The 22,533-nt window shown below is 37.7% G+C and overlaps 1 protein-coding gene across 3 annotated transcripts in view; it reads left to right on the top strand.

Moving 5' to 3' along the window:
* The first annotated feature begins 1,799 nt into the window (after nucleotides 1-1,799).
* The window catches only part of LRRC7 (leucine rich repeat containing 7), a 250,821-nt gene continuing 230,087 nt past the window's right edge, over nucleotides 1,800-22,533 (top strand). For all 3 annotated transcript variants that reach the window (XM_077823907.1, XM_077823906.1, XM_077823904.1), the window contains exons 1-2: nucleotides 1,800-1,997; nucleotides 19,298-19,415. In XM_077823907.1, coding sequence (XP_077680033.1) covers nucleotides 1,809-1,997; nucleotides 19,298-19,415 — 307 coding nt within the window. In that variant the 5' untranslated portion in view covers nucleotides 1,800-1,808. The remainder of the gene's footprint in view (nucleotides 1,998-19,297; nucleotides 19,416-22,533) is intronic.

The raw sequence follows: 22,533 nt of genomic DNA, 5'->3' as shown, positions 1-22,533 counted from the left end.
TCATATGTTAATTCATTGGGATTGCTAGAGGCAGATACACTTCCTTGTCTGAATCTTGTTAGAGTTTAACATTTGAGTGTGTATTTACCCCAGAAAAATGTATGTATTCTGTGGCGTATTGAGAAGCCAAAGAAGCACAATGGAAACAGGATCTGGCCCACTAAATCCATGTTATGGACTAACTGCCTGTTATGTTTCAATTAAGTCATTGTTTAGGTAGTATGAATGATCTGTTTTTACTCAGCTATAGAGGCAACTCCCTTTGATGTGTGTTGGAGTTGTCTGGGGCATATATTCCAAATAATTCTTTCACTGAAGCCTGTATTGCTACTCTAAATTGACAGGAGTGCAAATGAGAGCACACTGTGACCCCATGTATCACAAACAATGGTTCCTTTTTACTAAGCAATGATGAATCATAGAATATCAGGGTTGGAAGAGACCTCAGGAGGTCATCTAGTCCAACCCCCTGCCCCAATTTTTGCCCCAGACCCCTAAATGGCCTCCTCAAGGATTGAACTCACAACCCTGGGTTTAGCAGGCCAATGCTCAAACCATAAACGTATGTCTCTTATTTTTATTGATATTTTGCATGGATATACAGCTGTACTCTAAGTGGAGCAGTCTGGCTGGTGACCACTGCGGGGTACTTGATCTACTTTGCTGCACTTTCCCATAAAGTAACACACACACAAACTTTCCAGATGGTTCACAACAGTGCTACTCAAAGTGGTGGTCCGCGGACCGCTGCCGGTCCGCAAGCCATCAGCTGCCAGTCTGCGCGCACATTGGAAAAAAAAATTGCCGGTCCCCCACATCAGATAGCTTGAGAAGCACTGGTTTAGAAAGTAGGTGATGGAAACAATACTGGGAATGCTGTGTCAAGTCCCATAACAGCCTGATTTATCTGTGGTCATGTTCAAATAATGCTTGTAACAGCAAATGTCTGCAATATCAGCCTCAAATTTAGATACTGTACCAGTATATCTGGCTACTGAATATAGTGTGCATGAAACAGGAGGTTGGTTTAAATATTTTTGATCAGTTGAAAAACAGTAGGGCATGATTGTGTAAACCCTTACTCACATGAGTAGTTCCATTTACTTGAGTGGACAGATTATTTATGTAAGTAAGGGTTTCAGGAGCTGGCCCTAGAGGTGTAATTTGATAAAATTTCACAAATGTATATATTGCAATCCCTTCCACAAAAAATAATGGTATGAAACTCAAAGTAATCTTTTGCATTAACAAAGAATGTTGAAAGGCAGGAATGACAGCTAAGGTATCCAATGTAAAGATTGTTTGCATACTAGTAGTTTTGTAACCAATTGTTTTGTATGGGTTTTTATCATCTTGATGAAAGTGCAAAAAACAAACAGACCCAACCAGCGACTGTAGAAAGAAAAAAATCATATGCTCTCTTGAAATCCAGAAAAAATCACATGGGTTAACTATATATTTTAGTCATAGACAGTCAGAATTAAAACTAGTACCACCGCTAGTTTTAATTAAGTTGATGATAATGGACCAAAGCATAAAGTACAAAGCCTGCCATTGACTCTTTGCCAGGTGAAGGGGTTTATGGACACAGGATTAATGCAGACATATATAAATCCCCCTTCCTCTAATCCTATAAGGATGGAAAAATAGACTCCAAGACATATATAATTCAGATTGCATATGCAAGTGAGAAGATTTTATTATTAAACTACTGTCTTAGTAATAGTAGTAATACTAATATTATCAAATATGGTGATGATTTTAGAAAACAGTAATTATTTTCTTTTCCTTTAGTGCAGTGTTTGGAGATGACAACCAAAAGGAAAATTATTGGCCGTCTGGTGCCATGCCGATGTTTCCGGGGTGAAGAAGAAATCATCTCTGTGCTAGATTACTCCCATTGCAGCCTACAGCAGGTGCCAAAGGAGGTTTTTAACTTAGAACGGACATTAGAGGAGCTTTACCTAGATGCCAATCAAATTGAAGATCTACCTAAGGTAAATACTGTTCTTTCTGTAATAGAGAAATACAAGTTGTGTTATTAAATGAGCATTTAAAATGAACTTAGATTTTGAAGAGGCTCTGTATAAAAATAACACCTTCTGATAGAACAGGTTTTACTTTTACAATATATTTTTACTGGTTTTTTTTTGTTTTGTTTTTTATGTATTTTTCTTCCATTAGCTCTGCAGAGCCAACATACTAAGAGAGATTGAGCAGGATTCTATTCCTTCTAGTACACAGTACAGAAAATGTAGATTGGGAGCATCTTTTTCTGTTTAGTGATACTAAGGGGACATTCAATGAAATAAAAAAGTGGGAAATTCAAAACTGATAAAAGGAACAGGATGGATTTGATTAAAATCAAATTGATTTAAATCACGATTTAAATCACGATTTAAATCACTAGTCAGGAAGACTCGATTTAATCATGGATTTCTACATGGAAGTACATTCTTGTTGGTTGTAATAACCTTAATACATATTCTTTACAACTCAGAGATAGATGAAGGTTTCATTTTCAATCACCTTCACAATATATATTTTTAAAGTGATTTATTTTGAAAACTTTTCAGATTAGTTTTACAGCTATATCAGAAAGTGAATAATTGTTTGGTTATTTCATTTACCAAAGGTAATTGAAGCAAATAGTTCACCTCCCAGTGACTTCATAAATATCTCCAATTCAACAGGTTAATCATTAATATTTGGAGGATTTTCTTGCCATGCTGTATTAGGAGGAGAACATCACCAGACAGATATTTAAATTGTTTTATTTAACTAAAACAACAATGATATGTATTCTGGACCTTTTTTCTTCAACAGCAAACATATAATATTTAATGAAACAAGCATATGAATTTTTGAATTTAGTTAAACATTCAAGTTTTTTAAAATCAGGTTTGTGTTTGTTAAAATCGTTTTTAACTAAAATAGTTAAATATATTTTTTAAAAAAACAAAAATTAAATTGACTATGTCAGCCAGGTCAATATGAGAAACTTAAAATATTGGCTTCTGCAGCTAACTCAATTGTCTTCACCTTCATTTTCCTGTTTGTTCATAATCTGGAAAAGAAAAACAAGCTTTCCTGCTTTTTCAGGTCCCAAACGATTTCTCAGTTTGGAATGAATTAGTCCAAAGGAAGAAAATATTGTTTCTACACCATCAGAAGATGCTACTGCTGTTAAAAGTGAGAGTATCACTTCAACAGTCTCTGAATCCAAGTGCTTAAGTGACATCAACCAGTTCACTGGTGTGACTTTCTTTAAAACATCATCAGCAAACATATTTCTTGAATGGTTCACCCATAGCTCTGAAGTTTATTATAGTTGGCATTATGGAGGGATGATTGCTGGATCTCCATGTCAGAGCCAACTCCTCTTCTTCAGCAGTTAAGGTTTCACCCTGGTAGCGAGTATTAAGAGTATTTTCAGAAAAATGAGCTGGAGATAGTGCTTGTCCCATTCATTTTTTTAATGTTTGTAATTTAACTCTGTCATTGCATATTTCTCTTTTTAAGATCTCACTCAGTTCCTTCCAAATTTCAACAGTGTCAGCATCTGCATTGTGGTCAAGGCTACAGAAATAGACTTCAGGGTACTCAGCATGCATTCAACATTTCTCTTAAGTCCAATGTTGAGAACTTTGCCTGTGACAGTGCCATTTATTTTTTCACGATTTTGTTTACACACTGTCATCAGATTAGGCCAGTTCTTGGTATAGTGCTCAATACAGTCCACTACTGAGTTCCATCACACGTCTTGTGGGAGAGTTAGCCTGGTTCCTCCCACCTTTTTCAGAGCAGCTGCTGCAAAGTGGTTGTTATGGAAGTATTTTTCAATTTCAACAACATTAGCCTTTATTTCTGGAACACTGACATCTTTGGCTAGGAGGTGCATCAAATGAGCACTGCAACAGTATGTTATTAGCTTGGAACTCTCTTCTAAATAATTTCTTCTCATCTTGGATACATTTGCAGCATTGTCTGTGAGCAAGCTGCCTACTAGACATTTGATTTTTTTTCACAGTTTGTTGTAGCTTTTACTGCTACTTCTTGTAACTATTCTCCTGTGTGTGCATTTCCTGATGTATCAATTGTTTCTGTAAGGAAGACATTCCCTTCTTCTGTTGTCACACAAGCACATACAACAGGGTCATTGTGGACATTGCTCCACCCATCAAGAATCAGGTTAATAATTTCACCCTCTAGACCTTTTGCACACTGCTCAATTTCTCTTTCATACACTTTATCCAGCAATTTGCCTGCAACATCTGCTCTGTTGGATGGACTGTATCCTGGTCTTAATGACTGAACCATGTTAATGAAGTTTGGGTTCTCAATCATACGGAAAGGAGAGTTTGTTGCATAAACGAACCGGACAATTTTTTCATCAATTATCTTTTTTTGTAATCTGCTGGTTCTTATCACAAACTTATCTATGATTGTTTCTGGATGATGCAGATTTTTTTTTTCTTTTTGCTACAGGTGATAATCTGTGGCTATGTGACATACATGTGACTGAAACACTATCATTGGCAGATAACTCTGAAGCTATAGGTTTCAGAGTAGCAGCCGTGTTAGTCTGTATCCGCAAAAAGAAAAGGAGGACTTGTGGCACCTTAGAGACTAACATCCGATGAAGTGAGCTGTAGCTCACGAAAGCTTATGCTCAAATAAATTTGTTAGTCTCTAAGGTGCCACAAGTCCTCCTTTTTTTTTCCTGAAACTATAGAAAATTATGGTGATCTTGAAGGTGGATAGTCTTCAGAATCCTGTATGTTGAGGATGGAGTCTCCTAAACAAAATAAGTCAATGCAGTTATTTAATTATTATTACCATATTGCTCATTTAGTATTACTTATTGCATTCACTGACACTCAGTATGACTTTAAAGGTGAAATTGTGAAAGAAAGATCTGCCTATTTCAGCTATTTATTTTTTATCACAACTGCATCTAAAATGATAGTACCATAGAGTAACAACTGTATTTTTTTCTCAAACATGAGAATTCAAGAATAGTCCAGAGGGAAGTCAGGCAGTCCTTAAGAAAGAAGTATGAAATTGAAAAGTTTACCAAGCTGAAGATCCTGTATGTTCAGACATGTTCCTTTCATCATCTTTAACGCAGCTTCTGCCCTAGAAGGAACACTTCTCTTGATGTTGTTTCATTTGGGCATCCAGGCTTTGCATTTCTTTGTTGCACTATTTGCATTTTGCACACATACCTGTCTTACCCACAGGTAGAGGAACTTCATTAAAATATTCCCAAACTGGGTCTCTTTTATGGCCTGTTGCCATTATAGGTTTTCCCTTCTAGTGAGAGAATGGTATGGTAGATCTCAAATCAATGAAGGCTACACTCAGAAAGATCTCAAGACTTCTGGAATATACTGCTCAAACAGTTTCACTTTTGTTTCTACTGCCTTTCTCTCCCTTCTCACATTTATCTCCAGACTTCTTCTCCTTGTCCAGATCTATTCTGGCCCCCCCCCCCCGAATCTTCTATTAATTGATCTTTTTGAAACTTTGCACTTTTAGATAGAGGTAAGAGATCTGTGTACACAAATTTGCAGAGGGACAATAGGGTTGAGGTCTGTTATTTCTAACCTCTACATATTTATTTATTTATTTAAAAACATTTTTGCTGTTAACAAGCATGTTATCTCTGGAGACACAAATCCACAGCTTGAGAACTGCAAAACTAAGCAGCTCTGATGGTATCTTCTAGACTGAGCACTGAGTCCCATTGGGTAGATAGAAAGATTAACCTAAGTAATCTATACAGAAGCCTGTGGAACTCTGTAAGATTGGGTCCCAAATCCATGAACTATTGGAACTCATTTACAAAACTTTTCTTAAACATTACATGAAGATATTGTCTCATACTATAGAATTAGAATTTATAATCCCTATTCCATGATGAGATATCTTTGAGCTACAATGTATCTTAATTAAAACTATATTTTGATAGGTTTTTTCCTCAAAAAGCATTTTATCAAAAAAAAATCCAATTCAAGTGAAAAATACACTCTGAAAAGGAAATACACCTCCTCGCCGCTGTGGCTGGTGGGGGAACCCAGTAGCCCTCAGGTGCTGCAGGCAGCAGGGGCGCTGGCAGCTCCCATCCATGGAAGGGGGGACCCTGGAGCTCTGACACACAATCCAGGCCCCTGGAGCTCCTAGCCACTGCACAGCTGCCCCACTGCAGGCAGTGTGGGCACCTATTGGTCCCCATTTTGTCACAGATATTTTTAGTAAAAGTCATGGACAGGTCACGGCTTCCATGAATTTTTCTTTATTGTCCGTTACCTGTCTGTGACTTTTACTAAAAATATCTGTGACAAAATCTTAGCCTTAGTCATGTTTAATGACAATAAAAATTTTGGAAGGGATATTAAATGTATGTTTCAGGGATTAAGCAAATCTCTAACTATTAGAGATCAGGTGGAGGCCTAGGTGCATGACAGATTATCCCATATCTGCGTATTACAAGGTTTTTACACCTTCCTCTCAAGCATCTAGTTCTTGTCAGAGGCAGGATACTGGACTAGATGGACCTTGGATCTGATCCAGTCTGGCAATTCTTATGTGCCCCATCAACAGAATTGTTTATTAAGGCCAAAATATTCAGAACTGTTCAATAACGTTGTGCTTCAAGCTTTGGGTGCCCAGTTGAGATGCCTTGTATCTGACTGCCACCTAGTTGGGCCACTGGCTGTGTGTCACAGTTTGGACCCTATTATTTTATCTGTACTTTTTGATGGGAAGAACTACCTTGAATCAATGCATTTTATAAGATTATTGTGGAACTGCAGTGAATCAGCACCATAGCAAATACAGTGAGATAGTATGGCAGTTATCTTATACATGTTATTATGGATGGCAAAGTGTGAACAAGCAACAGAGAATTAGAAAATCATCTGCTGGATTCTTAAAGCTGGATCAGTCTCCAGAAGCTGAGAAGAAGTATTAACTTTTAGAAAGCTAATTAATGATTGTCAAGGTTTCTTCCCCACTCTGAACTCTAGGGTACAGACCTGGCGGGGGGGACCTGCATAACAGACCCCCTAAGCTTATTCTTATCAGCTTAGGTTAAAAACTTCCTCAAGGAAGAAACTTTGCCTTGTCCTTGAACCCTATGCTGCCACCACCAAGTGCGTTAAACAAAGAACAGGGAAAGAGCCCACTTGGAGACATCTTCCCCCCCAAATATCCCCCCAAGCCGTACACCCCCTTTCCTGGGGAAGGCTTGATAAAAATCCTCACCAATTTGCATAGGTGAACACAGACCCAAACACTTGGATCTTAAGAACAATGAAAAAGCAATCAGGATCGTAAAAGAAGTATTTTAATTAAAGAAAAAGTAAAAGAATCACCTCTGTAAAATCAGGATGGTAAATACCTTACAGGGTAATCAGATTCAAAACATAGAGAATCCCTCTAGGCAAAACCTTAAATTACAAAAAGACACAAAAACAGGAATATGTATTCCATTCAGCACAGCTATTTTACCAGCCATTAAACAAAAGAAAATCTCACGCATTTCTAGCTAGATTGCTTACTAACTTTTTACAGCAGTTCTGAAGAGCATTCCTGATCTGTTCCTGGCAAAAGCATCACACAGACAGACAGACCCTTTGCCCCCCACCCCCCTCCAGCTTTGAAAGTAACTTGTCTCCTCATTGGTCATTTTGGTCAGGTGCCAGCGAGGTTATCTTAGCTTCTTAACCCTTTACAGGTGAAAAGGTTTTGTCTCTGGCCAGGAGGGATTTTATAGTTCTGTATACAGAAAGGTGGTTACCCTTCCCTTTATATTTATGACAATGATAGTGAATGAAAGGCATAGGAGTTCTCAGAATTTTGAGTGATGATTTAGAGTGATGAGGAGAGACCACATTTAAGAAACTGAAAGAAGAGTTTACAGACAAGCTTTCAAGGCCACATTAGCTTTTTCATCCCACTGAGCAGTCTATTAAACAGTAAGGACAAAAATGCAAAAACTCAAGTCAATATCAAGTATAGAGGGGAGCAAGAGAGAGCTGCTAATTGACTATCTGAACTGGAGAGGTTTTGTGCACTCTCAACTGGCCACTAGCAATAGTATTTGCCAACTCATGGATGTTAGGAGAGGTCCCACAAGACTGAAGAAGGGCTAATGTAGTACCTATCTTAAGCCAGGGAACTGTAGACCAGTCAGCCTACACTCGATACTGGGGAGCTACTAGAGCAATGTATAAAACGTTCAGTTTGCGAATGTCTGGGGGATGAAGGCATAATCACTGGCAGCCAGGTTAGACTTACTAAGAACAAATCATGCCAAACCACCATGATTTCCTTCTTTGACAGGGTGATTGTTTTAGTGGATAGGGGGAATGCAGTGGACATAATGTACCTGGACTTTAGCAAGGCTCTTGACACAGCCCCACATGACATTCTGGTAAGAAAGCTGGAGAAATGAGGGCTTGGCGGAACTACATTAAGTGGATATGTAAGTGGTTAAACAACTGCAAACAAAGAGTAGCTATTAATGGAATGATGTCCCACTGAGAGAAAGTCTCAGGTGGGGTTCCGTGGGGATCTGTTCTGGGTCCAGTGTTATGTAATATCTTTATTAATGATCTGGATGTTGGAATAGGGAATGCTTATTGATCAAATTTGAAGATGACACAAAGCTGGGAGGGAGTGACACAAACACTTTGGAGGATAGAGCTGAAATCCAGAGGGATCTTGATAAATTGGAGAACTGGGCTATAGACAACAAAATGAAATTCAGTAAAGACAAATGTAAGGTGCTACACTTATGGAAGAAAAACCTAATGCACAAATACAGATTGGGGGACAATTGGCTTGGCAGCAGCACTGCTGAAAAGGATCTGAGAGTTGTGGTGGATCACAACTTCAACATGAGTCAACCACATGATGCTGTTGCAAAAAAGCAAATTAAATTTTAGGTTGCATTAACAGAGGGATAGCATGCAAGTCACAGGAGGTGATAGTACCACTCTACTCGGCAGTGGTTAGGCCTCAGCTGGAGTACTGTGTCCAATTTTGGTCACCAATGTATAGAAAGGATGTAACAAAACTGGAAAGGCAAGTGACAAAGATGATCCAAGGGATGGAATGCAAGCCATCTGAGCAAAGGGCTGAAGGAACTGGGTATGTTTAGTATGGAACAGAGGAGATTAAGGGAGAACATGATAGCAGACTTTAGTAAGAAGTAAAAGATAATGGAATAACCTGCTCAAAGCAGAATTTTCTTCTTAACCGTTTTCAGTTAGTGGTGGTTTTATTATATGAAATGTTGGAGCTTATATTTCTTCCTAATGAAAACAAACAAACAAGCAGAACCTCCAAGAAAATAATCCAAGTTAATGTATCTATAGATGTTCAATCCTTTCCCCTCAATGGTGTTTTGTGGTTATAAAATTGTAAAAATTTTCCTTTTATCAATTTTAAATTTGTTGTATTTGTTTTATTGAACTTCCCCTTGTTCTTGTATCATATTAAAACATTAATAGGACTTCCCAATTTGCCTTCTTTATAAGATTCATTATTTTTAATAACTCTGTTATGTCCTCTCTTAATAATCACTTCCATAAACTCAGAAGTTCCAGTCTTTACATTCTCTCTTCAGATGAAACTCTTTCCATGCTTCAGATCCATTTTATCACTCATCTCTGAACCGTTCCTGTTTCTGCCATATCTATTATAAATTAAGGTCAACAATATTCCAAGTGAGAGTGTACCATTGTTTTATATAATGACATTGTAGTATATTCAGTACTTTCAATTGCATTCCTTTTACCGAACACATTGAGCAAAAGTTTTCATTGAGTTTGTCCATTAGTGTGCATAAGGAGTTCAAATTTTTGATTCCAGAGAGAATTAATTTTCATTTTTTAACACTGAATTCTGTCTGTCATTCACTGAGGTTTAAGTGCCTCTGAAGTGATTCAAGGCTTTCTCTAGTCTTGATTAACTCAGATACTTTTGTGTTTTTCTACAGATTTAAAAAAAGATATAAAGAAATCATTTAGCTTCTCTGTAATGTCCTTATCCACCTTAATTGCTTCCTTTACTCCCTGACCATCCAGCAGACTGCACCAGTTATTGTGCAGGCTTCTTACCAATTTCTGATAGTCATTTGTTTGGCTTGAATGACCTCTTACACTTGCCCTTCAAGTATACTTTTCTCTGGATTTTTCTGTTTCCCTGTTTTCTTTAAGGTATCCATTCCTTCTGCGATTCTGGTATGTTATGCTCAGGTAGTCTTCATGCTGAATCTACGGATTTAATCTTCTCACTTTTCATTTTAATGTCCTGGAGTTACTGTTGCAATTGGGACTATATTTTCATGAGTCCTTTCCCTGTTCAGGGAAAGACTGGCAGGACTTGAAAACCCCATGAGTTCACATTTGTGATAAGCCATTATAGGAGTAGGATGATCAGTTACAGTCTCTCACACATCCAAATGTTCTGGTATGGTGTTTGTTTCACCAATAAAAGAAGGGTCAGTCTCTGAAACACCTACAGGTTTTGGAATGATGTCTGTGCTACTGAGAGAAGATGTTGCTTCTGATGGATTCGCTTTGAAAAATGATGTCAGCTCCGGAAGATTTTGGAAAATTTCACTAGTTTTTTATTTCTTTTCTTCCCCCAGTTTACATTTCTGTGTTCTACTTGGTTGGTTACGTTTCATCCTACCCCTTATCTCAGTTATCTTATCTCTGAACTTAAAAAAAAAAAATTACACAACATACACTATTTTTATGTATATCTATTATATATATATAAGAAAGAAAAAAACAAATCAAGTACATATAACTCAGAAGAATATATCAATAATAAAACATAAATTTATTGCAAAACATGACAGGATCTGATTTCCTCGCATTATTTCAATCTATGTTAATAGGACGCCTCCCTGGTTTAGGTGGGGATAAGTAATAAAAAGAGAACAGAAAAACGGGGAAGAGTGTGTAGTGGAGCGTAAGGAAGTCTAACAAAGTTCTGATTTTTCCCATGATGTCTACTTTGATGCTTTTTTTGAAATACCAAATATCAATTTTTTTCCAAAAAAATGAGATTTTTTTTGGTGCCCTCTGCTTTGCTGGTGACCTAAGCACATGCTTACTCTGCCTATTGGGTAAAGGACCTAGGGGTGACAGTGGACGAGAAGCTGGATATGAGTCAGCAGTGTGCCCTTGTTGCCAAGAAGGCCAATGGCATTTTGGGATGTATAAGTAGGGGCATAGCGAGCAGATCGAGGGACGTGATCGTCCCCCTCTATTCGACATTGGTGAGGCCTCATCTGGAGTACTGTGTCCAGTTTTGGGCCCCACACTACAAGAAGGATGTGGATAAATTGGAGAGAGTCCAGCGAAGGGCAACAAAAATGATTAGGGGTCTAGAACACATGACTTATGAGGAGAGGCTGAGGGAGCTGGGATTGTTTAGCCTGCAGAAGAGAAGAATGAGGGGGGATTTGATAGCTGCTTTCAACTACCTGAAAGGGGGTTCCAAAGAGGATGGCTCTAGACTGTTCTCAATGGTAGCAGATGACAGAACGAGGAGTAATGGCTTCAAGTTGCAGTGGGGGAGGTTTAGATTGGATATTAGGAAAAACTTTTTCACTAAGAGGGTGGTGAAACACTGGAATGCGTTGCCTAGGGAGGTGGTGGAATCTCCTTCCTTGGAAGTTTTTAAGGTCAGGCTTGACAAAGCCCTGGCTGGGATGATTTAACTGGGAATTGGTCCTGCTTCGAGCAGGGGGTTGGACTAGATGACCTTCAGGGGTCCCTTCCAACCCTGATATTCTATGATTCTATGATTCTAATCCAGCCCTGCCTGTTTGAAATGAATGGGGGCTGTAAATCAGCTTGTCACTGCAGAAGGCAGTTTGCTTTTAGGTTTTGGCTGGGTGACACATTAATTTGTAGCAGATGAAAAATCCTAAAATAGGGTAGCTACTTCAAAAGGATAAGGTGATTCAGTGAAGGCTTTGTACAAATATAGTTGAACAGGCTGACATCCTCTTTATGTACCTAGTGAAATTGAAAGGAACATAACACTGTATTGTTTCTTCAGTAAAATAGGGATGTAACTTATCCAAATGTGAATTTTTTTCTGCAAGAACATTTTCTTCATTATATTGCATAGGAAGTAGAGAAATTGAGGAGAAATCCTATAACCTGTATATAAAATGAAAAAAAATTTTAGTTCCTTCTAGTCTGGAAAAATGTAGAACTGAAAAATAATTCATCTTAAATTAATATAAGTGCAGGGGACTAACAATTGGCCACTACCAGTTAATTCTGTGTCCTTTTCTTTTGTGCTTTGTTCTTTAATACAAAAAAGAAACTGGAGCAATAAAAAATGGTTCTGTTCTTCAATTAAGATAATTCAAATAATTCTTCAACCATTAACTTGATGCACTGGACCTTTCCCCAGCTAGGGGTCTGTAGGGCTTTCCTTCCCTCTCACAGCCTTCCGCTGCAGCTACAGGAGAGTGCACTCCAAGACCTCACTTGGTCCTCCCTGCTCTCATGGATCTGGGGCTCACCTTTATATCCCCTGGGTGGGAATCATCAGCCCCAGTCATTGAATGCTCTCCAGCTGTGTCAGATGATTCTCTGTACCTGCTTGTACCAGAACAGGAAGGAAGCCCAACTCCCCTGCTCCCTGTTCACATAGGCCTTTAAAGGAGCAGACTGTCCTGTTTCAAGATGAAATGTATGTGATAAATTGGAGATACTTTTCATTTCAAAGGCTATGTCTTCTTTATTTAAAAAAAGTACACAGTGGATCAGTGGTGCTAAAAATTGCACTGAAATTGAATATTCAAAGTAGACTTGATCATCCCATGAAAATATGCAATCCTTCTCTGTCTAATAAGGCGAGGGCCCTGGTGAAGTACAGCTCATGTACATAAGTGTGTAGGCATTATAAATTACCTGCAAAGTTCCTCTGCATTGAATTTTCCAACTGGGTTATAATTATTTTAGCAGGGAGAGTTGGATAGTTTGTGAATCTGCCCAACAATGAGCTCTGTTTGCACTTCTGAAAAAAAAATTAAAAGTAATATTTCTTTGTCATCCTGACATTTAATTTTCCCATTCCATTCCATTCACCAATCCATTTTATGTTGACTTAATTTATGTCTACATCTGTAGAGTCTAAAGAACAATATTTTTACCTTACTATAGCTGCACTGAGAGCCTTCAAGATCTATTTGATGAAACCAAGAAGTTGAGAATTATAGAATAATCCACTGCGTAACCTAAATCACAGCACCATTAGCATCACTACTTTCCTGCCTAAAAGGAATAAAAACAAACTTCAAATATATTAAGGGCTGTTATAGAGTTAAGAGTTATCAATCATACTCCAAATCCACTGAAGGTAGTACAAGAAGTAATTGGCTTAATCTGCAGCAAGGGAGATTTAATTTAGATATTAGGAAAAACTTTCTAACTGTAAGGATAGCTAAACAATGGAATAAGCTTCTAATGGAGGTTGTGGAATCCCAGTCCTTTTTAAGAATAGGTTAGACAAATAACTATCAGGGATGGTCTAGGTATACTTGGTCCTGCTTCACTGCATGGGGCTGAACTAGATGACCTCCCAGTGACCCGTCCAGCCCTACATATATTTGAGTCTATGATTCTATAAAGACATATTGTCTGATAATTATGTTTGAGTTCTAATGGCACAATTATAAAAGTCTAAAAGTTTAATAAGGTTTTAAATGGTTGTTAAAGTAATTTTGTGCCTGTTCAAATGTATTCCCACTCTTGCCTTATTGCTGCTATTACTTATAATTTCTTTCTGAGAGTGTTGCATTATAGAATTATTCCAGAAGAAATAATTTTCTTAATGGAAATTAGTTTTCACTAGGCTTCTTTATTCACCAGTCCAAATGCCTGATCACAGTTCAGTGGCTCTCAAACTTTCCGAAGTTCTGGACCTCTTTTCTAATTTTTATAAAAATAGTTCACCCTCTGTCAAATGAGTCTGTATAAATATAACTGAGAAGATAACAATTTGTGAATTTTATAATATTACTAATATCAGGAGAAAGATAAAAGGGGGAAAATAGGGGTGATATCATGGTAGGGGTCTACTATCTTTACAAAAATACAAAACACAAGATCTGATAGTAGTGGGGGACTGTAATTACCTAGACATCTGGGTAATATGCAAAATACAAAATTTCCAATAAGTTCCTGTAATCCATTAGGAACAATTTTTGTTTCAGAAAATTGAATGGAGGGCAGCCGTTTTAGACTTGATCCTGACCAACTGTGAAGAATTGGTTGTGAATCTGAAGCTGGAAGGCAATTTGGGTGAAAGTGATCATGAAATGAAAGATTTCATGGTTCTAAGGAAAGAAAGGAGTGAGAACACCAGAATAATGACAATTGTCTTAAAAAAAACCCCAATGTCGTAAGTGCAATGCAGTTGTGATAAAGTTTAATATCATTCTGGAATGTGTCAACAGGAGTGTTGTATGTAAGACATAAGAGGTAATTGACCCGCTCTACTTGGCACTGATGAGGCCTCAGCTGGAGTTTTGTGTTCAGTTCTGGGTGCCACACTTTAGGAAAGATGTAGACAGATTGGAGATAGTCCAGAAGGGAGTGACAAAAGGTGATAAAAGGCTTAGAAAACCCTGATCTATAAGGAAAGGTTAAAAAAAACTTGGCTTGTTTAGTCTTGAGAAGACTTTGGGGAGACCTGATTGTCTTCATTATGTGAAGAGGTGTTATAAAGAAGACAGTGATCAATTATTCTCCATGTCCACTGAAGTTAGGACAAGAAGTAATGGGATTAATCCGTAGTGAGGAAGATTAGGTTAGATATTAGGAAAAGCTTTCTAAGTAAAAGGGTAGTTAAAAATAGGGAGGTTACGGAGTCCCCATCATTGGAGGATTTTAAGAACAGGTTAGACAAACACCTGTCAGAGATGGTCTAGATTTACTTGGTCCTGCCTCAGTGCAAAGGGCAGAACTTGGTGACTTCTCAATGAGTTCCCTTCCAGCCCTACATTTCTATGATTTAGTGAAATACCATAGCTTACTGTTGTATTAGTATCAGAGGGGTAGTCGTGTTAGTCTGGATCTCTAAAAGTGGCAAAGGGTCCTGTGGCACCTTATAGACTAACAGACATATTGCAGCATAAGCTTTTGTGGGTGAATACCCACTTCATCGGATGTATGTATTAGTCTGAAGTAATGAAGACCTCTAGTGGCTAGAAATTGTAGCTACAGTCCATATGGTATCTATATTTATGTGACTTCGTAGTCCTCTCTAGAAATGCTGCAGTTCTTAAAAACAGGGAATGCTGTGGTGCTGATTTTTATCTGCATTCTAAAGGAGTGTGTTTTTGTACATAGTGTTATTAAGAAATACACTGTTCTCCTGAGAGCAGTTTCCTTTTTGTACCAGTGGCTAGACAGCAGAAATGCACAATAGGTTTGGGAGCAGGGGTAAACAGTATGTGTCCTAGACCCCAGCTCTGTAATAGTTTTTTTTTAGAAGTGTAAGTTTTCTTAATTTTGTAATGAAAATGTCCCTCTACATGGGTATGATATAGGGCTGTCGATTAATCGCAGTTACTTCAAGCGACTAACTCAAAAAAATTAATCATGATTAATCGCATTGTTAAACAATAGAATACCAATTGAAATGTATTAAATATTTTTGGATGTTTTTCTACATTTTCAAATATTTCTATTACAACACAGAATATAAAATGTACAGTGCTCACTTTATATTATTTTTATTGCAAATTTTTGCACTGTAAAATGAGAAACAAAAGAAGTAGTATTTTTCTACTCACCTCATACAAGTACTGTAGTGCAAGCTCTATCATGAAAGTGTAGATTTTTACAAATGTAGATTTTTTTTTGTAACATAACTGCACTCAAAAACAAAATAATGTAAAACTTTAGCACCTAGAAGTCCACTCAGTCCTACTTCTTGTTCAGCCAATCGTTAAGACAAACAAGTTCGTTACATTTACGGGAGATACTGCTGCCTGGTTCTTATTTACAATGTCACCTGAAAGTGAGAACAGGCGTTCGCTTGGTGCTTTTGTAGCTGGTGTTGCAAGGTATTTACTGCCAGATATGCTAAACATTTGTATGCCCCTTCATGCTTTGGTCACCATTCCAGAGAACATGCTTCAATGCTGATGATGCTTGTTAAAAAAATAATGCATTAATTAAATTTGTGACTGAAGTCCTTAGGGGGAGAATTGTATGTCTCCTGTTCTGTTTTACCCACATTCTGCCATTTTTTTCGTGTTATAGCAGTCTTGGATGATGACCCAACACATGTTCGTTTTAATAACACTTTCAGGGCAGATATGACAAAATGCAAAGAAGGTACCAATGTGTGATTTCTAAAAATTGCTGCAGCACTTGACCCAGGGCTTAAGAATCTGAAGTGCCATCCAAAATCTGAGAGGGTGAGGTGTGGAGCATGCTTTCAGAAGTCTTAAAAGAGCAACACTACAGGACCTGAACCACCAAAAAAGGAAAATCAACCTTCTGCTGGTGGCATCTGACTCAGATGATGAAAATGAACATGAGTCGGTCTGCACTGCTTTGGATCGTTATCGAGCAGAACACGTCATTTGCATGGACACATGTCCTCTGGAATGGTGGTTGGAGCATGAAGGGACATATGACTCTTTAGTGCACCTGGCATGTAAATATCTTGTGATGCCGGATACACCAGTGCCATGCAAACTCCTGTTCTCGCTTTCAGGTGATGTAAACAAGAAGCAGGTAGCATTATCTCCTGCAAATTGTAACCAGACTTGTTTGTCTGAGCGATTGGCTGCAGTAGGACTGAATGGACTTGTAGGCTTTAAAGTTTTATATTGTTTTACTTTTGAATGCAGGTTTTTTTTGTACATAATTCTACATTTGTAAGTTCAACTTTCATAATAAAGAGTACGTGTATTAGGTGCATTGAAAAATACTTTTTCTTTTGTTTTTTACAGTGCAAATATTTATAATCAAAAATAAATATAAAGTGAGTACTGTACACTTTGTATTCTGTGTTGTAGTTGAAATCAATATATTTGAAAATGTAGAAAATTCCAAATATATTTAAATAAATGGTATTCTATTATTTAGCAGTGCAATTAATTGTGATTAATTTTTTTAATCGCTTGACAGCCCTAGTATGATATTTTTGTAATAAACATAAAAGCAATTCTTAGGATAATGCCTTTGTTGAAAGGAAAAGAGAAGGCTTAACAGCAAAAGTCTTAGTCAATGCATAGAGGAAGTCTAAAGGAAGCCTTTCAATTAAAAAAAACACTCCTATTTCTTAGAAATTCGTGGTGGTCATTGTCCTATATGTTTCATTCTGCTTATATTCTATTCGTGTGATACCCATTTGGGTTAAAGCTGGTTTTGGACTTCCAGTTTTGGAGAAAGTAGACTGCCTTGAAAAGCAACACAGAGGGTTCTTGTTATTAAAAGGCTCAGATGTAAAGTTATAGTGTTTTCAAAAGAAGTGAAAGCCTGAAAATGAGCTAAAATTTACTTTAAATGACTTATTTAGTTCACATTAGCTTTTGAGCATCATTTGTGGATTAATTCCCTGCTACCCAGTTTCCTTTATTTGCTCAGTTTGGTAATCAAATCAAGCTACATTCTCAAATAGACATTTGGGTACAAATTTAAACGTCATTTGGATATGAAACATTGCAAAAAAGAGGTATCAAAGCTGTTTTGAAAATATCATTAACTTCTGAAGAGTCATGAAGATTCTTCCAAAGGAGAGTAAGCTCTTTTGGAATCCAAGACCACTGGGTAAACTTGTTTTCTAATCATATTAATGTGACTAGTAATAACAAACTCATTTTTACAAGATAACAGCTTAAGAATCTGCAGTACAGAAATGAGGGGTTGGGGTTAAGCACCTATGCACTGCAAGATATATTATATGATAGGTGGCTACGGGAGAGGTCACTTCGCAGATATCTGAAGCCAGCTGTATGCAGGGTGGTGCTTCTGGTGACATCAGTTTTTTAACAGTCAGGCCAGCCAGGCAAGGACTGAGTTTTCCTGTCCTCCCCTCTCCCAGTCTATTTTTCCATAATATGTCCTCTATACTAATAGGAGCACACAGTCCCTGTGTTTGGAGAGCATGTGGACTGTTCCCTGCATGCATCCATGGGGGGACACAAACCACCCCAAGGGAGGAGGGTGTGCTATGGTTTCACCCCCACACCTGCACCAGCTTGAGGAATGGATTGAGTGAGTGATGGAGAGCAGGCTTCCCCATCTTAAAGGTGCAGCTTGCTTACTCCTCATAAAAAAAGCTCTATACTTGCCCCTTACAATGGACTGTGTCTAAATGACACATTCTAGTCCTAGAGACATCTCTTGCTCAGTATGGTATTGTCTCCATTATTTTACTATTTATCTTGGGTTTGAAGTTGCTGTAGTTGGATAACAACTGCTATTATATGGAAGAAACATCAGTATAAATGCATACCATATGATATATTGATTAGAGCTGGTCAGAAAATGAAATTTTGTTCCATGGGAAATTCCAGCACGTGGAAAAAATTGTTTTGAATTGGAACAAAAAGCAGAACTTTCAAAATTTCCTATGGAGTGAAAATTATGAAAAATAATAATATATTAAAATGAATATTTTAATATAATATAAAAGTTGAAGCAAATTGAATTGAAATATAAAGTTGTAATGAAACATTTTACCTTATTGGCAATTCTGAAATACACTGAGAAAATTGAAATGAATATTTCATCTTTTTCCCATCAAAAATTTCATCGTAATTGACACATTCACATAAAACATTTTTATTTTGAAGAATTTGCATTTTCTGATGGAAAAAAGCTCTGCTGAAAAATTTTCAAATAGCTCTATGATTGATATAAAATTATAGGACTACAAGGGACCTCCTGGGTCATCAAGACCAGTCCCCTGCTATCATGAGCAACCCCACCATATAATCGCACTCATAAACTTATAAAGGTCCATCTTAAAACTATACTTCATTAGGAATTATTTGTAAGCAGCACATTTATCTCTGGGTAATCTTCCTTGTTTAAAGTGTAATGTAATATGTAAGTATGTCTTCCCAAACAGTTTTAATATAGGTTGATTGGTTATTTTTAGCTTATTATTTTGCTGTCCTCAGAGTATTTTTATGATACAGTTATTATTGCATCCGTGTGTAAATAACAATGGTAAACTGAATTTTACTAAAACATGTTAATTGCAATTGTTCTGTTTCATGTTGTAGCAATTGTTCAACTGTCAAGCTCTGCGTAAACTGAGTATACCAGACAACGACCTTTCAAGCCTGCCAACCACTATTGCTAGTTTAGTTAATCTCAAGGAACTTGACATCAGTAAAAATGGTAAGAACACAACAGTAAAATAATTTGAAATTTTGTGGTGAAATTTTTGAATATTTTGCATAGCGTTGCTGTAATAAGATTTTAATGCTAAATGAATGAAAAAATTACTCTTCTAGAAAACTCTAAAACAAATGAACTAAATTTTGCTTTCTGTTTACATCCAAAGTAGTTTCACTCCTTTTAGTGGGCTCTCTGACATTTCACTGTGGTCAGTAAAGATTTCATCCCCATCCTCCAATATAATCTGTGTGCAATGCCTGCCATAATTTGGCCTAAATAGCGTAAAATAGCTATAGAACCTGAAATTCATTTTATGTTTTATAAGGATTAATATGTTCCCAATGCACAATATACAGTAGCAGATAAAGTGAGATTTAAAAATAAATAAAATCATATGACAAATAGTTTAACCATTTAGCAAGTCAACAATGAATCTGAATGTTGGAATTAAAACAATTTTAGTGATATTCCAGTTTCAGCTTGAATTACGGTGTGATTAAGAGACAGATGACAGTACCATAGCATGGATTTGTTTATGTTCAGTTTTTCACTGTAACAATATTAGCTAATTGAATATTCTTTTCTAGCAGATTTTCATTATTGGTGTAGGTGAAGATCCCAGAAACAAAACCCAGACAACTATTTTTGGCACTGTACACCTGAATCATTTTATTCTGGTCAAAACTGTTTTTAAAATATATTTTGATTCCTACTCCTGCTTTCTTGTGAATCTTACAGTGACTTACAGTGAATCTTACAGTAGATTTTCATCGTGCTAAGGTCCACATATATGTTTCTTCATCCTGTTTCCATTTTAGGGGCAGAACTAGATCTGTCAGTCACTAACAGCAGGGGGATACTCTGTCCCATTAAGTTCCCTTCATTTTATTCTGTCTACAAAGTGGCCCATGGCTCAGACAGACCTCCCTGCTGTAGAGCTTTTCAGAGGAAAAGTCCAAACTTTTTCAAAATTTTTGACTAACAATTTGGTTCATAAATTTCTGTCCAACTCCCAGCCACGTCCCAGGGCTGCATTCGCCTTTGGGGGAGATTGTCCCCTTGGCTCCACTTCCCCTTCCAAGGTGTTTGCAGTGGCTGTTGCCCCTGCAGACTTCAGGGGGCTTGTATTCACTAGGAAAAAAGGCCTATTCTTAACTTAGGTAACTTGATGTAAAATCCTAGTAAAGACAAGGCAGGATATAGTTTTTGCACGAGCTGGCAGGACATGCTATTTTGAGTTAAGAATACAACTTTTTTTATAGTGAAGATAAAGCCAGGGAGAGAGCTAGGCTGCGTAAATCCAGAAGTAAATGGAAGGGCCTGAGTGTCCTACTTATCCCCTTATCAAGTGTCTCCAATGGAGCTTGGCCAGCTCTGTGAGTAAAGTTTCCCTTGAAGCCCAAGCCTGATGGGGTTGCATTGGTGCCACCCTTCTACTGGCCAGTAGCCAGGCAAGACTGGAAAAAAGGTGGCTCCAGGGGCAAGCAGCCACCTGTCCCCCATCTCCATGAGTGGTGTGAAACCAGAAGGGCAGTGCACCGGATAGAAGATTGCACCTGAGTCTCTCTAGCCTGCACAAGCAGCCATGCCTCTGACTACAGAGCTCAGTCTTTGTCTCCCTCTCTTCTTCCCCATGGGTCATGGATGGAGGGGCACTGGACACACCATGGGCATTGCCAACACCAGAAAGTACGAAAAGGGATAATAGGCCCCAAGGCTGAGACCTCCAAAGGAAACACAGATCTACCTAGCCCATATGGATTACATGCAAGAGAGAGGGTATAGCTTCTGGGAAACCTGTCCCTGAGTCCCAGGCCAATTCCTTCATTGAGAGACTAATCCCACCTCTTTGAGAACAGGGAAATTGCTTGCTGCTTGGAGATTTCTTTGAAAATATTTCAGTTTCCTTCTGAAGCAGGATTATGGGGATAAACTACTGATAGTGAAATGAATGAATAAAATCAGCACCTGGGTCCCCTGCTCATCTCCATGGAGTGCAGCAGGACAGATAACCCTCAGTGTCCACTTTCCTTGCTCAAAGAGTAAGGGTTGACATGATTACAGTTTAAAAGTACCTGCAGGGGGAACAGAAATTTGGTAATAGAAAGTTCTTCAATCTGTCAGACAAAGGTATAGGAAGAGCCAGTGGCTGGAAGTTGAAGCTAGACAAACTCAAATTTGAAATAAGGCACACATTTTTAACAGTGAGGGTAATTAACCATTGGAACAATTTATCACAGTTTATCACAGACAAGGTTAGAGTTGTAAACAAAGAGGCCAGAGAAGACAGGAAATACAAGTAGGAAAAGACAAAGTTCAAAAATGAATGAAAGGCAGAAACAGTTAGTAGAAAATAAATCTTATTTTTATTTCTGGGGGAAGATAAATACCGAAATATTAATAAGGGTATTCTAACACACTATATCAGGTATGGACATTTTGCTTTTTCATCCCCAAAATAAAGATCATACTTAAAATTGAAATGGAAAAAGGTTAGACTTTACTTTACAAAATAGAATGTGGCTGGGAAATGGCACAAAACTACTAGTTTCCATTAACAGCATAGGACTGTAATCTCCTAGTCCTTGGGTGACATGCTCAGGTGTAATATTTCTTGTGTCAGCACTCTATAGCTGATTTTGCATTTGAGTTTGTCACCTCGTGGGTTATTTCACTCCGTTCACAGAGTAAACAGACAGATGCTGTTTCCATGTCATGTCTAATAAAAAAAATTAACATCAAATAACTTCAACTGATGACTCACATTACTTAGAATACAGACAGTTGTCATACTGATACAGACAGATAAAGTACTTAAAATATTCTAACATTTTAACCAGTCAGGGAGGAGGGTCAGTGAATAGAAAATATCAGCAGTTCTCACTGCTAGTAATGTTGTTGTGCATTTCTACTTGCACCAGTAGCCATATCTGAAAGTCTGCTAACCCTGCCATGGTTATGATTTTTTGAGCTATGTCCTGCTATTTATGGAAAAGTTAAATTCCTGCTGGCTTCAGTGGCAGTTCTGCACAGGGAACAATGGCAAGATGTGACGCTGCAAATGTTTTTCACAGTCCCGGCACTTTAGGAACACAGTAAGCTATACATAGACTCTTTA

This window comes from Eretmochelys imbricata, chromosome 8, assembly GCF_965152235.1.
Source record: "Eretmochelys imbricata isolate rEreImb1 chromosome 8, rEreImb1.hap1, whole genome shotgun sequence".
Lineage (NCBI taxonomy): Eukaryota > Metazoa > Chordata > Testudines > Cheloniidae > Eretmochelys > Eretmochelys imbricata.
Note: the sequence above shows the minus strand (reverse complement) of the source record. Positions and strands in the feature narration are given on the sequence as shown.